The sequence below is a fragment of the Orycteropus afer genome, unplaced genomic scaffold (genome assembly GCF_000298275.1).
Source record: "Orycteropus afer afer isolate SDZICR_OR568_19922 unplaced genomic scaffold, OryAfe1.0 scaffold00153, whole genome shotgun sequence".
NCBI classification, from domain to species: Eukaryota; Metazoa; Chordata; class Mammalia; order Tubulidentata; family Orycteropodidae; genus Orycteropus; species Orycteropus afer.
In genome coordinates, this window is record NW_006921740.1 from 5,564,851 (window position 1) to 5,579,033 (window position 14,183).

The following is a 14,183-nucleotide window of genomic DNA, read 5'->3' on the forward strand; positions in this document are numbered from 1 at the left end:
CTGTGTACCAGGTGCATTTTGCTGGGTTTTAAACACCAGAGGCTCAGCCTCAAAACTCACATCTACATGTCACCACAGTAGGACAAACCGACAGAAAAGTTTGTCTTGCTGTTGGAGACCTCTCGTATCACCCCCACCTGGGTCCCTGTGGCTGATTGTTACTCTGTCTGGCTTCCTGGCTTTTAATCCTCTTTCTTCTGCTCTTCTGGCCTGTTGCTTTGGGCGTCTCTGAGTTGTCTCTCCTCACCTGAGTTTCCTCTGGTCACCTAATCCCTTTGGCTGATTACTCTTCTCTCTGGCTTCCTGGCTTTTAATTCCCTTTGTCCTGCTCTTCCCGCCTGCTGCTTGGGCATCCCTGAGTTGTCTGTCCTCACCTGTAACCCTGGGGCTGACCATAGCTAGAAGAGCCATATTTAGTAATTCACTGGGCCACATGCACCATTTCTATTCTCCCTTGCCACACCATCATGGTCATGAACATTAGCTGAATGCATGCCTTAGGTATTGAAAAACTGAGGCCACTTATATATATATATATATATATATATTTTTTTTGAATGTATAAAATTAAACTTTATTAGCAATTTTTCAGAATACATCTGACTTGTAAAGTGAACTATAGTTGTTATTGTTAGTTGCTGTCAAGTTGGTTCCAAGTCATAGAGACCATATGTACAACAGAAAGAAACACTGCTGGTCTTGCATCATTCTCAAAAGCCTACTATGCTTGAGCTCATCATTGCAGCCACTGTGCCAATTCATCTCACTGAGAAGTCTTCCTCTTTTTCACCTACTCTCTACTTTACTTATATATATATTTGTAATGTCTTGGTATCTTAAGATGATAAAAAAGAGGGATGCCAAAACAGGCTTACAATGGAAACAATTAGTCCAAGGGACTGGTAGGCCATGTGATACTCAGCCTACATGACCATGAGACCAGAAGAAGTAGATGGTGCCCAGCTACCACTGTCAATCACTTGGAGGTAGATCAATGGAGGAGACCCTGGATAGAGTGGGAGAACAATGTGGAACAAAACTCAAAATCATTTAAAAAAAAAAAAAAAAAATCAGGTTTGCTGGTCTGACAGAGCCTGGTGAGACCCCTGAGACTATGGCCCCTAGCCACCCTTAAGATCTGGACTTGAACTCACTTCTGTGGCTTCCAGCCAAACAACAGACAGGCATATGGGGTGAACATTTACATCAGGTAGATACACTCCTTGGAGTGATCAATCATGGGAGAACAGAAGCGTAGTGCATGCACAAGGAGACTGCTGTAGGCAGGGGGTGGGGGCAGGAATGCATGGAGGGGAGGACATAGGGAAGAGGTAACTATGGGGAGGAAGTGGGAAGAGAGCTGTTACACTGTGGGAAATTGCAGTCAATGTCATGAGATAAAATGTGTAGGAAGTGCTGTATGGAAAATGACTTTGCTTTCTAAACTTTCATCCAAATCACAATAAAAATTAAGAAAAAAAACAGGCTTACAAAAATTGTGGTTCACACATGCGAACACAAATACATTATTGTCCACAAGATAATTACAAGATTTATAAAAATTATTTATAAAACCAAAACCAAACTCACTGCTGTTGAGTCATTTCTGACTCATAGCGACCCCTCCTTGGGTTTCCGAGGCAGTTTCTCTAACAAAGTAGATTGCCCAATCTTCCTTCTGAGGAGTGGGTGGTGGTTTTGAACCACCAGCCTTCTGCTATGCTATCAGATGCCTTACGCACTATGCCACCAGAGCGCCCATTAAAAAAAAAAAAAAATCATTTATGTTGTTGTTGTTGTTATGTTGTTGTTGTTGTTAAGTGCCGTCGAGTCGTTTCTGACTCATAGCGACCCCATGCACAGCAGAACGAAACACTGCCCGATCCTGCGCCAGCCCCACAATCCCTGCTATACTTGAGCCCATCATCACAGCCACCGTGTCAATCCATCTTGTTGAAGGCCTCTCCCTCTTTCGTTGACCTTCCACCCTACCAAGCATGACATCCTTCTCCAGGGAATCTGTTGTTGTTATAACACATTTAAATAGATAGTGTGCACTGTCTATAATGGGGCACAAAATTAAAGTTGTAGATGTATGCATTTTCCTTTATCCTGTGAGTGTTTCTTTATGATTGTGTGTAGAACTTCATGTGGAGACATTTAAAACTTTAAACTTGAGGTTCTTCCTGAATGCTAAATTTGGACCAAATGTCATACTTATGTTGTATCTGTCCTCCATTTCTATTACTGTGCATTTACTAGAAATTGATGGAAATCAATTTCAGTGATTGAGGGCTGTAATAGGGGAAGACAGACTGAAGAGTGAAACAGGTTCAACAGAGACACTTTTATTAAGCCTTGGACAGCACAAAGACAAAACAATCATCCAGGATGAGGGAAACCATCAGCATGTACACAGCAAATACATAATTAAAAGGAGTCTGCTGAGTCACAGCCATGGGGCTAGTTATAGATGACTGAAAACAAAGGGAATCATCACAGAATCATGACCGGTGCCAGATTGATTTATCTGTTTCAGGTGGGACTACAGAAGCCAGGTAAGGACCATGATTGGGATATAACTGAAGACAGAAAAGGGTCACAGGATTGGTTCTGGGTCTTGACTACCTGGCTAGTGGTAGTCTGGATATGACTCATGACCATGCTTGTCTGAGTCTTAGCCACAAGGTGGCTGCCAAACAATACAAAGACCCCCAACCTTAATTTAAATTAGAAAAGGATACACTCAGGCAAGTTCCCTAGTTCTTTGTGTGCGCATTAACATACTTTCAACCACACTTCCTGAAAGCAAACTGCCCTGGCATAGGTTTGTCCTTGAACTTGTCTATGCATAGACACAACGCTGGTTTAATGGTCAGAAAGAACCCAAATGGGTCTGAAACTTATGTCAAGCCTCAAAATGGAGTTAGGGCTCCCACTGCGACCACAGCCTTCCACAAACCCAAGTCCTTTAGAGTTTCAGCTCTAATCCAGGGCCTAATATTTTGTCTATTTTGGCATTCCCAACAGGCATAAAATATAATTTAGGGGACAAAGGTCTATTAGAGTTTGTGCCAGGAAATCTCTGAAATTTAATAAAGACCTAGCTCTGCTATCGGAGTGGCACTGTAGCTAGACTGGAGCTGGTAAGTTCTCCCCACGACCTTGGCAGCCAACGGCATCTCGCCTTTGGTACCGGGAGCAACTGGCCAGGATCTCACGCCTTACTTGCGCACAGGCGCCTCTGGGGCCTCTCGGTCCCACAGGCTGTTCGGGGAGATTCCTAGAACACCGCGCCACCCCTTGGCAACAGGACTACGCGCAGGGAGGGCTGGGGGCGGGGCTGGAGCGCCATGGGCGGGGCGAGGGCCTGGCAGGCGGGCCGCGGGCGGGGCGGGCGGCCGGCCCTGGAGGCTCCGGGCTTCCCTACTTTTGAGCGTGGAGAGTGAACCGCACTACGGCGGTCTGCAGCAAGCCTGAACAGCTGGTCACAAATGGAGCACCCAGACTACTCCATTCTGTCCGAGGTGACAAGTGGAAATGATACGACAGACGTGTCCGCGGCATCCGAGGCCCACCAGGCGCCGCTAGCGCTCAGGTTCCTGGACGTGCTCGACGAGCCGGGGGAGACCGAGGAACCCGAGTTGGCCGAGTTGGCCGAGCAGTCCGAGGAGCCCGGCGGGTCCGAGGTGCACGGGGTATCTGAGGAGTCCGAAGAGCAAGGCCAGCTAGACGAGTCCGAAAAGTTGGAGGAGCCCACTGAGTGGGACAAAGCCCCTGAGGCCCACAAACCTCCCGACGCCTACGAGCTCCGTAAGCCTCGTAAGCCTCGGAAGATTAATGAGAACCTGGAGCTAGGCGATGCCAAGTTACTTTCTCCCCTAGCAGTGACTATCTCCCCGTCCCTGGTGGTCAAGTCTCAGCCACAGGTTCAGCTGTCTTCCACGTGCGGTAGGTGTTGGGGCCCCTCCCAGTCACTGAGCACCGCCCCATCTACAACTGGGGATCCTGATGGTGAAAGGTTGCGTCCAAAAGCTTTTTTTTTTCCCCCTTAAGAGCTTGTTTTCTTTTGTTTTAATCAAAGGTAACTCCTGTGTTATTTGTCTGCTACTTTGCAGTCGCCCCTCTTTGGATCTAAGGGACTGTGATGGGAAATTGAGACCCTGGTAATGAGAGAAACGGAATCTCTTCACTGGTTCCTCCCTCCAGCTGATGACCCCCTACTGTTCTGGATGACACCTTGTCACCTCTTTTTGAAGCTCTTCTTAATTCTCCTCTGCAGTTAGGCATTGTATCCCTTTGTGTTGCCACTTCCAACGTATCCATTACAACACTTAAGCTTTTGTATTATGTCATCTTTCTCTTCAAGTAAACGGAGAGCACATTGTCAACACTCAATAAATATTAACTATCACACTCTGGTAGCGTAGTGCCTAAGGCACTTGACTGCTACCCAGAAAGCTAGTGGTTCAAACCCACCAGCCACTCCTCGGAAGGAAGATTGGACAAATCTACTTCTGTAGCAATACTGCCTCGGAAACCCAAGGAGGGGTGGCTGTGAGTCAGATCTAACTTGATGGCAGTGAGTTTGGTTTTGGTTTTGGTATCACACTGTTAAAGTTGTAGAAACAACACATTCATTGTACAAATATTCAAAGAATACATAAGTATACAAGTGGGTTATTCTATGTTCAGTCCTCATGGAATTCACAAGGTAACAAGGCTGATGGGACTTATATCACACCTGCTCATTTATGACCCTTCACTTATGACCCCACCCAAAACAACTTTTCATATACATTAGGCCTCTAATGCTTATGCTGACCACTTTTTTTTTTTAATCTCATGTTTCCTCTGACTCCCCCTTTACCCACCATAGATTCTATGGTCTATCATTTCAGTTGCTCATTTACAGTATCCTCCGTCACTCTATTGACTCTTGGACAGTCCACCATGTACTTCTCCTGGCAAAACTCCAACCCTGGCTAAACCCCATCTGTCTACATCTGAATACCTGATGCTTGTATAAAATCACACAGTTGTATCAATTGGTTTTATTTCAATTTCATGACCACAGATCTCAGTTGGTCACTCACTACTGCCCTAGCAAGCCCACTTTATTCCTCTAATAAATTGGTTTTCCCCATCTGAGATGATGACTGAATGCCTACTTTCCTCCAACCTCCACGGACTTTCTACTCCCATCCATGAAAAGTTTATGTGAGAAAATAGAAACAATCAGTTATGAACTCCCTTATTTTTGTGCCACCAACGTATCTTACCTGCACCTACCCATGGATTCTGCCTTTTCTCATATTTTAGGGAAGAATTATTCATCTTTCTATGAAAAGTAAAATCCTCTACTTATTCTTTGGATTCCAGTCTTATCTCCTGAAGGACTTTGTTCCTAAAACACAATTTTCCCTCTTTCTAGAGGTGCCATGAGTCTAGAATCTTCCATCTGGACATAAACCTTGACCCATGTCATCTTCACATCTCTCCTCCCCTCACAGCCACCACCATTTTCCTATTTGCCTTCTCTATAGAACTTGTCAAAAGTTGTCTCTGCTCAGACTCCTTTTCCTCACCTCTTACTCTCTCCTCAACCCACCCTGGTTGGCCTTCCTCTCCACTCCACTTCATTGAAACTGCTCTGACTTACTGCCCTTCTCTCTGCCTCCATCCCTGTCATCATGCATGGAGATTTCAGTATTCTCATGGATGATCATCTGCCTGGCTTTCCCAGTTCTTTGACCTCACTTTGAATGATCTTGTCCCTCCCCATCTTAGGCATCCACTACCCTAGCTTTTGATAATATCAATTGCTATACTGTTTCTAAATTCTCTTTCAAGCATTCTAATCATCTGTCTTTCCAGCTCACTACTTGTACCCTCTCTCTCAGTTCTTCAACCTCAAAGAGACCTCCAATTAATTGGTCTTACTACCTTTTCATTATATATCACTGTCTTTTGTCCTTCTTTCTCTCTATTCTCATCTTCTTGCTGTGGTCCACTAAAGAATCACTTCTTTGCAAATACCCTGAACTCATTTGCTTCTCTCGTTCTTAAGTTTTGCCTGGTTTAATCCAACTTTTGTCTGCACTTACAAAACAGATAATGACATGAAAAAAGCAAACAACTATGCTGACTAGTCTTTAAATTTATGATGTTGAGCTTCAGGTGGGTGCTCAGTACTGCTTGACAATCATACTACATTCCCCCAGTCAATTAAATCTCCAAAATAATATCTCAGTGTTTTCTTTCCCCAAAGCTCCTACAGTCCTTCCGCCCTCTTCACTCTCAACTCATGGTTTTATTTTTTATTTCACTGAGAACAGAAGAAATCATAAAGATCTTTATATTTTTCTGGCACTGAGTCTACCAAACTACCCGTATCTGTGTGCTTGTATATCTTTTCTCCTGTTAATAATGGGTGGGCTGCCCTTCCTCCTGTTAAAGGCCATTCCCTCAACCTGTATGTTGGATACCAAACTGACTTCAAGGTCTAAGATCTTAAAGTTAGTCCCTCTCTCTCTTGCATTATTGTATTCCCCTCTCCCCTGTCTTGTTCCCAGTAGGATAAGTTTTTCTTAAACAAGCAAACAAAAAACAAACCCTCCTTAATTCCAACATAATGCTCCTATTTCTCTACTGTTCTTTACAGAAGAATTCCTGTAGTTGTCTATAAATCCTTATCACTACTGACTATTTTCATTTTCTTGAGAACTCACTTAAGCTTTCTTCCCTTAGCTAAAGCTGCTCATATTGAGGTCACAATGACCTCTGCCTTGCCACATTTAATGGCTATTTCTTAGTTCTCATTTTACTTGTTTGACACTTCTACTTCCTCCTCTCTTGACTTCTGGGATACCACTACCTCCATTGATGTCCTCATTTAGTTTCCATTGCTGGATCTTTCCCTTTCCAGCCTCTAGGTTGAAGTGACTGATGGCTCAGTTCTCTCAGATTCTTATAGAACATTCCTTATTCCCTGAGTGATGCCATCAGTTCCATGGCTTTAATTATATGCTGGTGGTTGCCATCAAGTTGATTCTGGCTCATAGTGCTAAGACCCATCTGACATCAGCAATGATATCCCTCGTTCTACGTCCTCTTCTGAATCCAGCCTGCACATCTGGAAATTCTCTGTGAATGTAGTGTTGCAACCATTTTTGAATTATCTTCAGTAAGATTTTACTTGTGTGCAATATGAATGATATTGTTTGATAATTTCCACATTCTGTGGAATCACCTTTCTTTGGAATGGGTACAAATACAAATCTCTTCCAATCAGTTGGCCAGGTAGCTGTCTTCCAAATCTCTTGGCATAACCGAGTGAGTACCTCCAGTGGGGCATCTGTTTGTTAAAATATCTCTATGGGTATTCTGTCAATTCCTGGAGCCTTGTTCTTTGCAGTTCCTTCAGTGCAGCTTCAACTTCTTCCTTCAATACCATTGGTTCTTGATTATATGCCACCTCCTGCAATGGATGAACGTTGACCAGTTCTTGTTGGTGCAATGACTCTGGTCTTTGTTATAGGTTCCTCTGGGTGGGTTCTAAGAAACATTTGGCCAGTAGTCAAGTGCCTAACCTTTTGTGCCATCCACGTACTTCATATATGCTGTAAATTCTCAAATCACCTCTAGCCTCAGTTTCTCCCTTGAACTCCAGAGTCTTATAACCAACTGTCTACTTAATGTCCATATTTGAATATCAAGTTGTTGTTGCTGTTGTTAGGGGTCATCTAGTTGGCTGCAACTCCTAGCAACCCTGTGTACAACAGATAAAACAATGCCCAGTCCTGCACCATTCTCACAATTTTTGCTGTGCTTGAGCCCATTGTCACAGCCACTGTGTTAGTCCATCTTGTTGAGGGTCTTCCCATTGTTTGCTGACCCTTTACTATGCACGATATTATTTCTCCAGGGACTGGTCTCTTCTTTTAACATGAACAAAGTATGTGAGACTAAGTCTGGCCCTTCTTATTTTTAAGGAGAATCTTGGCTGTACTTCTTCCAAGACAGATTTGTTTCTTTGCCAACAGCACAATTCAATGCATCAGTTCTTCTTTGATCTTCCTTATTCATTGCCCAGCTTTCACATACTTATGAGGCTACTGAAAATTCCATGGCTTGGGATAGGCATACCTTAGTCTTCAAAGTGACATCTTTGCTCTTTAACCCTTTAAAGCAGTTTTTTTCAGCAGACTTGCCCAGTACAATATTACATCTGATTTCTCAACTGTTGCTTCCATGAGCATTGATTGTGGAGCCAAGTAAAATGAAATCCCTGACAACTTCGATCTTTTCTCCATCTATCGTGATGTTGCTTATTGGTCCAGTTGTGAGGATTTTTTTCCCCTTTCTGTTGAGGTATAATCCATACTGAAGGCTGTAGTCTTTGATCTTCAACAGTAAGTGCTTCAAGTCATTTTCACTTTCAGCAAGCAAGGTTGTGTCATCTGCATGTCAGAGGTTGTTAATGAATCTTCCTCTAATCCTGATGCTGCATTCTTCCTCATATAGTTCAGCTTCTTGGATTATTTGCTCAGCATACAGATTGAATAAGTATAGTGAAAGGTACAACCCTGACACACACCTTTGCTGATTTTAAACTACTCAGTGTCCCCTTGTTCTGTTCAAACTACTGCCTCTTGGTCTATGTACAGTTTCCTCATGAGCACAATTATGTGTTCTGGAATTCCTGAACCACCACAGAATGACAGACTGACAGATGAGTGACTGTCAAGTAGGCATGTCAAATTTAATGTGTCCATAATTGAACTTTTAACTCTGCACCCAAACTTGTTCAAGTCAAAAACTTTGGAATCATTTTTGACACCTGTTTTTCTCTTATACCTGCCTGCAAACTGTTAGTAAATCCTAATTTCAAAGTGTATCTTCACTGCAGTGAAGTCACTTCACTGCAGTGACCATTTCTTAACATCTAAATTTATCTTTTTAAGACACTATTATTTCTTGTCTGGTCCACTGCAGTAACCCCTAACAGGGATGCTGCTTCTACTCTGACACTCCTTTTCTGTCCTCAAGTTCATTGTTCATACAGTGGTCATAGGGATCCCTTAGAACATAAATTATATGTTGCTGTCAGTTCTCCACCCTTCAGAGGAGGTTCTCACTTTACTTACCAGGCCTCCCAAGGTCTCACATGATCTGCTCCCTGCCTGCTTTCTCAACTTCCTGTCCTACTACTCTCCCCTGCACTCTGTTCTTCACCACACGAACCTCTTTGCCTCACCACAAGATCATTACACTTACCATTTCCTTTGCCAGGGACACTCCTCCCTCAAGTATTTGGCATCTCTCTTACAAAGGTATCCCAGATTACTCTATGAAAAAGAATACTTTCTAGTCTGCTTATTTTATTTTTAAACAAGTTATCTGACTATGTTATCTATTTGTTTACATTAATGTAAGTTCTCATGAGAGAGATTTTGTCTTCTTCACTGTGTCATCCTCAATGTTTGGATTAGTGCCTGGAACAAATCTGGGCTTTTACAACAATAATTATCATTGAATGAAGGATTTCTTCAGTCACCTTCTGTGTAACAAGTCCAATGCTTCCTTTTTCATGCTTAGGGCTGTTAAGAATTTTAACAGCCAAAAGGTGGAAACACCAAAATGTCAATCAGCAGATTAATGGGTGTACAAAATGTGGCATATCCATACAATGGGCTATTACTCAGCCATAAAGAGAAGGAAGTGCTGATGTATGCCACACCATGGATGAACTTTGAAAACATGACGCTGAGCAAAATAAGTCAGTTGCAAAAGACAAATGCTATATGATTTCACTTATATGAAATAAAATACATAGAAAGCAAAATTTCATAGTAGGTAGTAATGGTGGGAAGGAGAGAGAAGGGGGTTTTTGCTTAAGCGGACAGTAGCTTTATGTTAATGGTAGTAGAATAATTTGGAAAAGGATAGTGAGAATGGTTGTACAACTTGAAGAATTTAATCAATGCCACTGAATTATACGTGTAAAAATTGTTGAATTGGTACATGTTTTGCTGTATTTTCATCACCACAACAAAAAATAATAATAATAAATGAAGTTTAAGTGAGTTAATATGTATAAAGCTGTTAGAAAGATTGTGGTGTATCATAAGTGCTCAATAAATGCTAAAACCAAAACCAAACTCACTGTCATCGAGTTGTATCAGACTTACAGCGACCCCTCTTTGGGTTTCCGAGGCAGTATCACTGCGGAAGTAGATTGCCCCATCTTCCTAATGCTAGCTGTTATTATTAGTGAAGTCCCTGGGTGGTGCAAATGGTTAGTGTGTGGCTGCTAACTGGAGGACTGGAGGTTTGAATCCACTCAGATACATCTTGTAAGAAAGGCCTCGTAATCTACTTCTGAAAAATCAACCATTGAAAACCCTAGGGATCCTGGTTAGAGTGGGAGGAAAAATGTGGAACAAAATTCAAAAACACAAAAATGACCAGATTTGCTGGTCAGATAGAGGTTGGTGGAACCTCCAGGATTGTGGCCCCAGGTTATCCTTCTGGGTTATCCCTGAACTCACTTCTGTGGATTGTCTCTTGGCCCACCAGTAGAAAGACCTACTTGCAGAACACCTACCTCAGAGAGATGCACCCGCCTACCCTAAGGAGATGCACCCCCTTAGATCAATCAGTTATGAGACATCTGATGGGTATCACTCACATAGGGGGAGATCTGGACAGATGGGAGTACATGGATAGGGAGGACACAAGGAAGGAGGGGTGGTCACAGGGAGGAGAGGGGAAGAAAGTTTTTTTATGATTGGGGATTATAATTTCATGAAATCAGATGGGCATGAACTGTTGAATGCAAAACAGATCTGCTTTGTAAATTTGCACCCAAAACAGTAAAAAAGAAAGAAAACCCTATGGAGCACATGGATTGTCATGAATCAGAATCGACTTGATGGCAATTAGTTAACTGGTAGCATAGTGCCTAAGGCACTTGACTGCTAACCAGCAGGCTGGCGGTTCAAACCCACCAGCCACTCCTCGGAAGGAAGACTGGGCAATCCTACTTCTGTAGTGATACTGCCTCGGAAACCCAAGGAGGGGTCGCTATGAGTCGGGGCGACTCGACAGCAAATAACAACAACAACAGTTAACTGGTTATTATTATTAATAGTGTTAATATTATTATCTGACCACTTGGCAGTATTCCATGAAATTGACTGTTTCCTCCTCTTTCAAAATTTGTCCCTCCTTCTCTTGGCCTCTGTGACATCTCCTGTGTGATTGGTTGCTCCTTCTGAGTCTCATTTGCTGAGCCCTTTCCTAATGTCTGATCTCTAAAAGGCTCTATCTTGACCCATTTTGTCTACACTTTTTTCCCTAGGTGATCATGTCTCTACTTAGCTATGCTGCTGTCTCTTACATTTATATCTTTCAACTCTAGTCTCTCTTTTCAGTCCCATGTCATATATTCAACTGCCTACTGAACATCTCCATTTGGATATATATTGTTGTTGTTGTTGTTGTTATGTGCCGTCGAGTCGGACCCAACTCATAGCGACCCCTCCTTGGGTTTCCGAGGCAGTATCACTACGGAAGTAGGATTGCCCAACCTTCCTTCCGAGGAGTGGCTGGTGGGTTTGAACCGCCAGCCGTCTGGTTAGCAGACAAGTGACTTAGCCACTATGCTACCAGAGGCATCTCAAAGTTAATATGATTCTAAATTGAGGGCTTGATTTTCCTCCTAGTTTTGTGCTTCCTCAGTCTTCCCCATGTCAGCAAATAGTATCAGTTACTCAAGTGAAAAGATGTTTACTATTTCTCCTCTTTCCTCACTCTTAAATCCAGCGCATCCAGTGAAAATTCTTTAGTTTTATCTCCAGAACATTTCCTGAATTTATTCATTTTCACTGTTAGTACTTGTTCTGGTTACCTAGTGCTGTTCTGACAAGAATATACCACAAATGGGATGCTTGAACAAACAGGAGTTTACTCTCTTACAGTTTGGAGGGTTTAAGTCCAAGTTCAAAGTGCTAGCCTCTAGGGGCTGGGTGAAAGCCCCTCAGCCTTGGGCTTCAGCTCTGCCTCCTGTTCCTGGCCCACTGAAGCTAGAGGCCTTTATTCACTCAGGCAGCTGTTGGCTGCTGAGGTTGACAAGCCCAAGGTTGACAAGTAAAAAGGCACAGTCCCAATGTTACCAAACCACACAGCAAGCTATTAATTCAAGTCCATGGAAAGTTCCAAGGTTGGCATAGCATGGCAGGCTGCTGAACGACAACATGGGTACATGCAGGATTCAAGCATGCCATAAGCTAGAGACCATTCCCAAAGCTGCTGCTTATATATGGGAAGCAGCCCACATCCCTAAAGCAGCTGCTCAACTGCTTGTGGTAGATCCCACCATGGAATTGATTGCCAGCCTCATCATGGGGAATAAATTACCACCAGCTTTCCAGCTGCTCAACCAGGCCAGCCAAGTTGACACAAAACTTTAACTACCACAGTACTCTTGCCTAAATTATGGATTTCTACAGCAGCTTCCTGACTAGTCTCCTTCACTTTTAACCCCTTGCAGTCATGCTACAGCAGCCAGAGTAGGTATTCTAAAAGCTAAATTAGATCACATATCCTCTCATCATGGTGTCCTTCCGGTCATTTCCCATTGCTCATAGAATGATCCAAAACATTTTTCAGGGCTCTTAAAGCTTCATGGGTTTCTGCCCATGTTCACCTGTCTGACTTCATTTCCTACCACTCTCCTGCTTTTGCTGCTCCAGCCACACCAGCTTCCTTTCTGTTCCTGTTTAAGGCCAATTCCTATACTTGCCCCTGCTTTAGAATCTCCATTTGTGGTTTCCTTTCTCTGGAAGGTGTATTTTTTTTTTTTTTTTTAATTTTTATTGTGATTTGGGTGAAAGTTTACAGAGCGAATTCATTTTCCATACAGCAGTTCATACACATTTTGTCTCATGACATTGATTGTAATTCTCCACAGTGTAACAGCTCTCTTACTGCTTCCTCCCAGTAGTTACCTCTTCCCTGTGTCCTTCCCTCCCATGCACTCCCACTCCCTGAGCTGTCTCCCTATGCAATCACTGCCCTTCTTTTCTTCCATAATTGATCGCTCCAGGGAATGTATCTACCTGATGTAAACTCCATATGCCTGTCTGTTGTTTGGCTAGAAGCTATAGGAGTGAGTTCAGTTCCAGACTTGAAGGGCGGCTAGAAGCGGTCTCATCAGGCTCTATCAGACGAGCAAACATGGTCTTTTTCTATAATTTTCAGTTTTGCTCCATGTGGTCTCCCACTCTATCTAGGATCTCCTGCACCAATCCTCCTCTGAGTGGTTGACAGTGGTAGCCAGGAACCAGCTAGTTCTAGTCTCATGGTCATATAGGCTGAGTGTCACATGGTCTACCAGTCCCCTGTACTAATTATTTCCATGCATCTTTGGTTTTCTTCATTGTTCTTTGCTCTGGACTAGGAGAGACCCATCATTGCATATAGATGGCCACTTGCAAGTTTTTAAGGTCCCAGTTGCTACTCACCAAAGTGGGATGTAGAACAATGTTTTTGTGTAGTATGTTATGCCAAGTGAGCTTGATGTCCCCTGTGACCATGGTCCTGAGCCCACAGGTCCAACTTCATGCTCCTTCTGGGTAGCTGGCTGTGGCTAAGAAGTGACTACAGCCTTGCCCCTTGTCAGCTCTACTATACACCTGGACATTCTTATAGCACATACAAATATGCACGTAGAAACATTGTCTGCTAACCTCATATGTGGTCACGGGCACTCTGGAAGGTGTGTATTGTTTTCCCAGGATCTTCTCCTGGCTAATTCCTGTCATTCAGGTCTTAGCCTAAAGTGCTGCTTTTAAAGTAGCCCCCAGAAGTAGCTGGATTAATAGACTCTCCCCAAAGAATTCTCAGATTCTGCTTTAGAAAACACTACTCTAAAGCTTCCTATCTTTTTAATTTGTTTTCTAGATTTTTCTTGTTAATTCCAGTAAATCTTTACATTAAGTCCCTTAGTAAAGCTCAATGAGCACCAAGTATATTTGTATAATATATAAAATAGTGTAAACATTGTTGTTATTAGGTGCCATCAAGTCATTTCTGACTCATAGGGACCCCATGCACAGCAGAAAGAAATACCCCCCGATCCTGCATCAGCTTCATGATCCTTGCTATACTTGAGCCCA

General features: G+C 43.0%; 1 protein-coding gene across 1 annotated transcript in view; it reads left to right on the forward strand.

The window, feature by feature from the left end:
• The first annotated feature begins 3,494 nt into the window (after positions 1–3,494).
• The window catches only part of THEGL (theg spermatid protein like), a 124,995-nt gene continuing 114,306 nt past the window's right edge, over positions 3,495–14,183 (forward strand). Inside the window, exon 1 of the mRNA XM_007946234.1 lies at positions 3,495–3,951. Within this exon, the coding sequence (XP_007944425.1) occupies positions 3,495–3,951 (457 nt within the window). The remainder of the gene's footprint in view (positions 3,952–14,183) is intronic.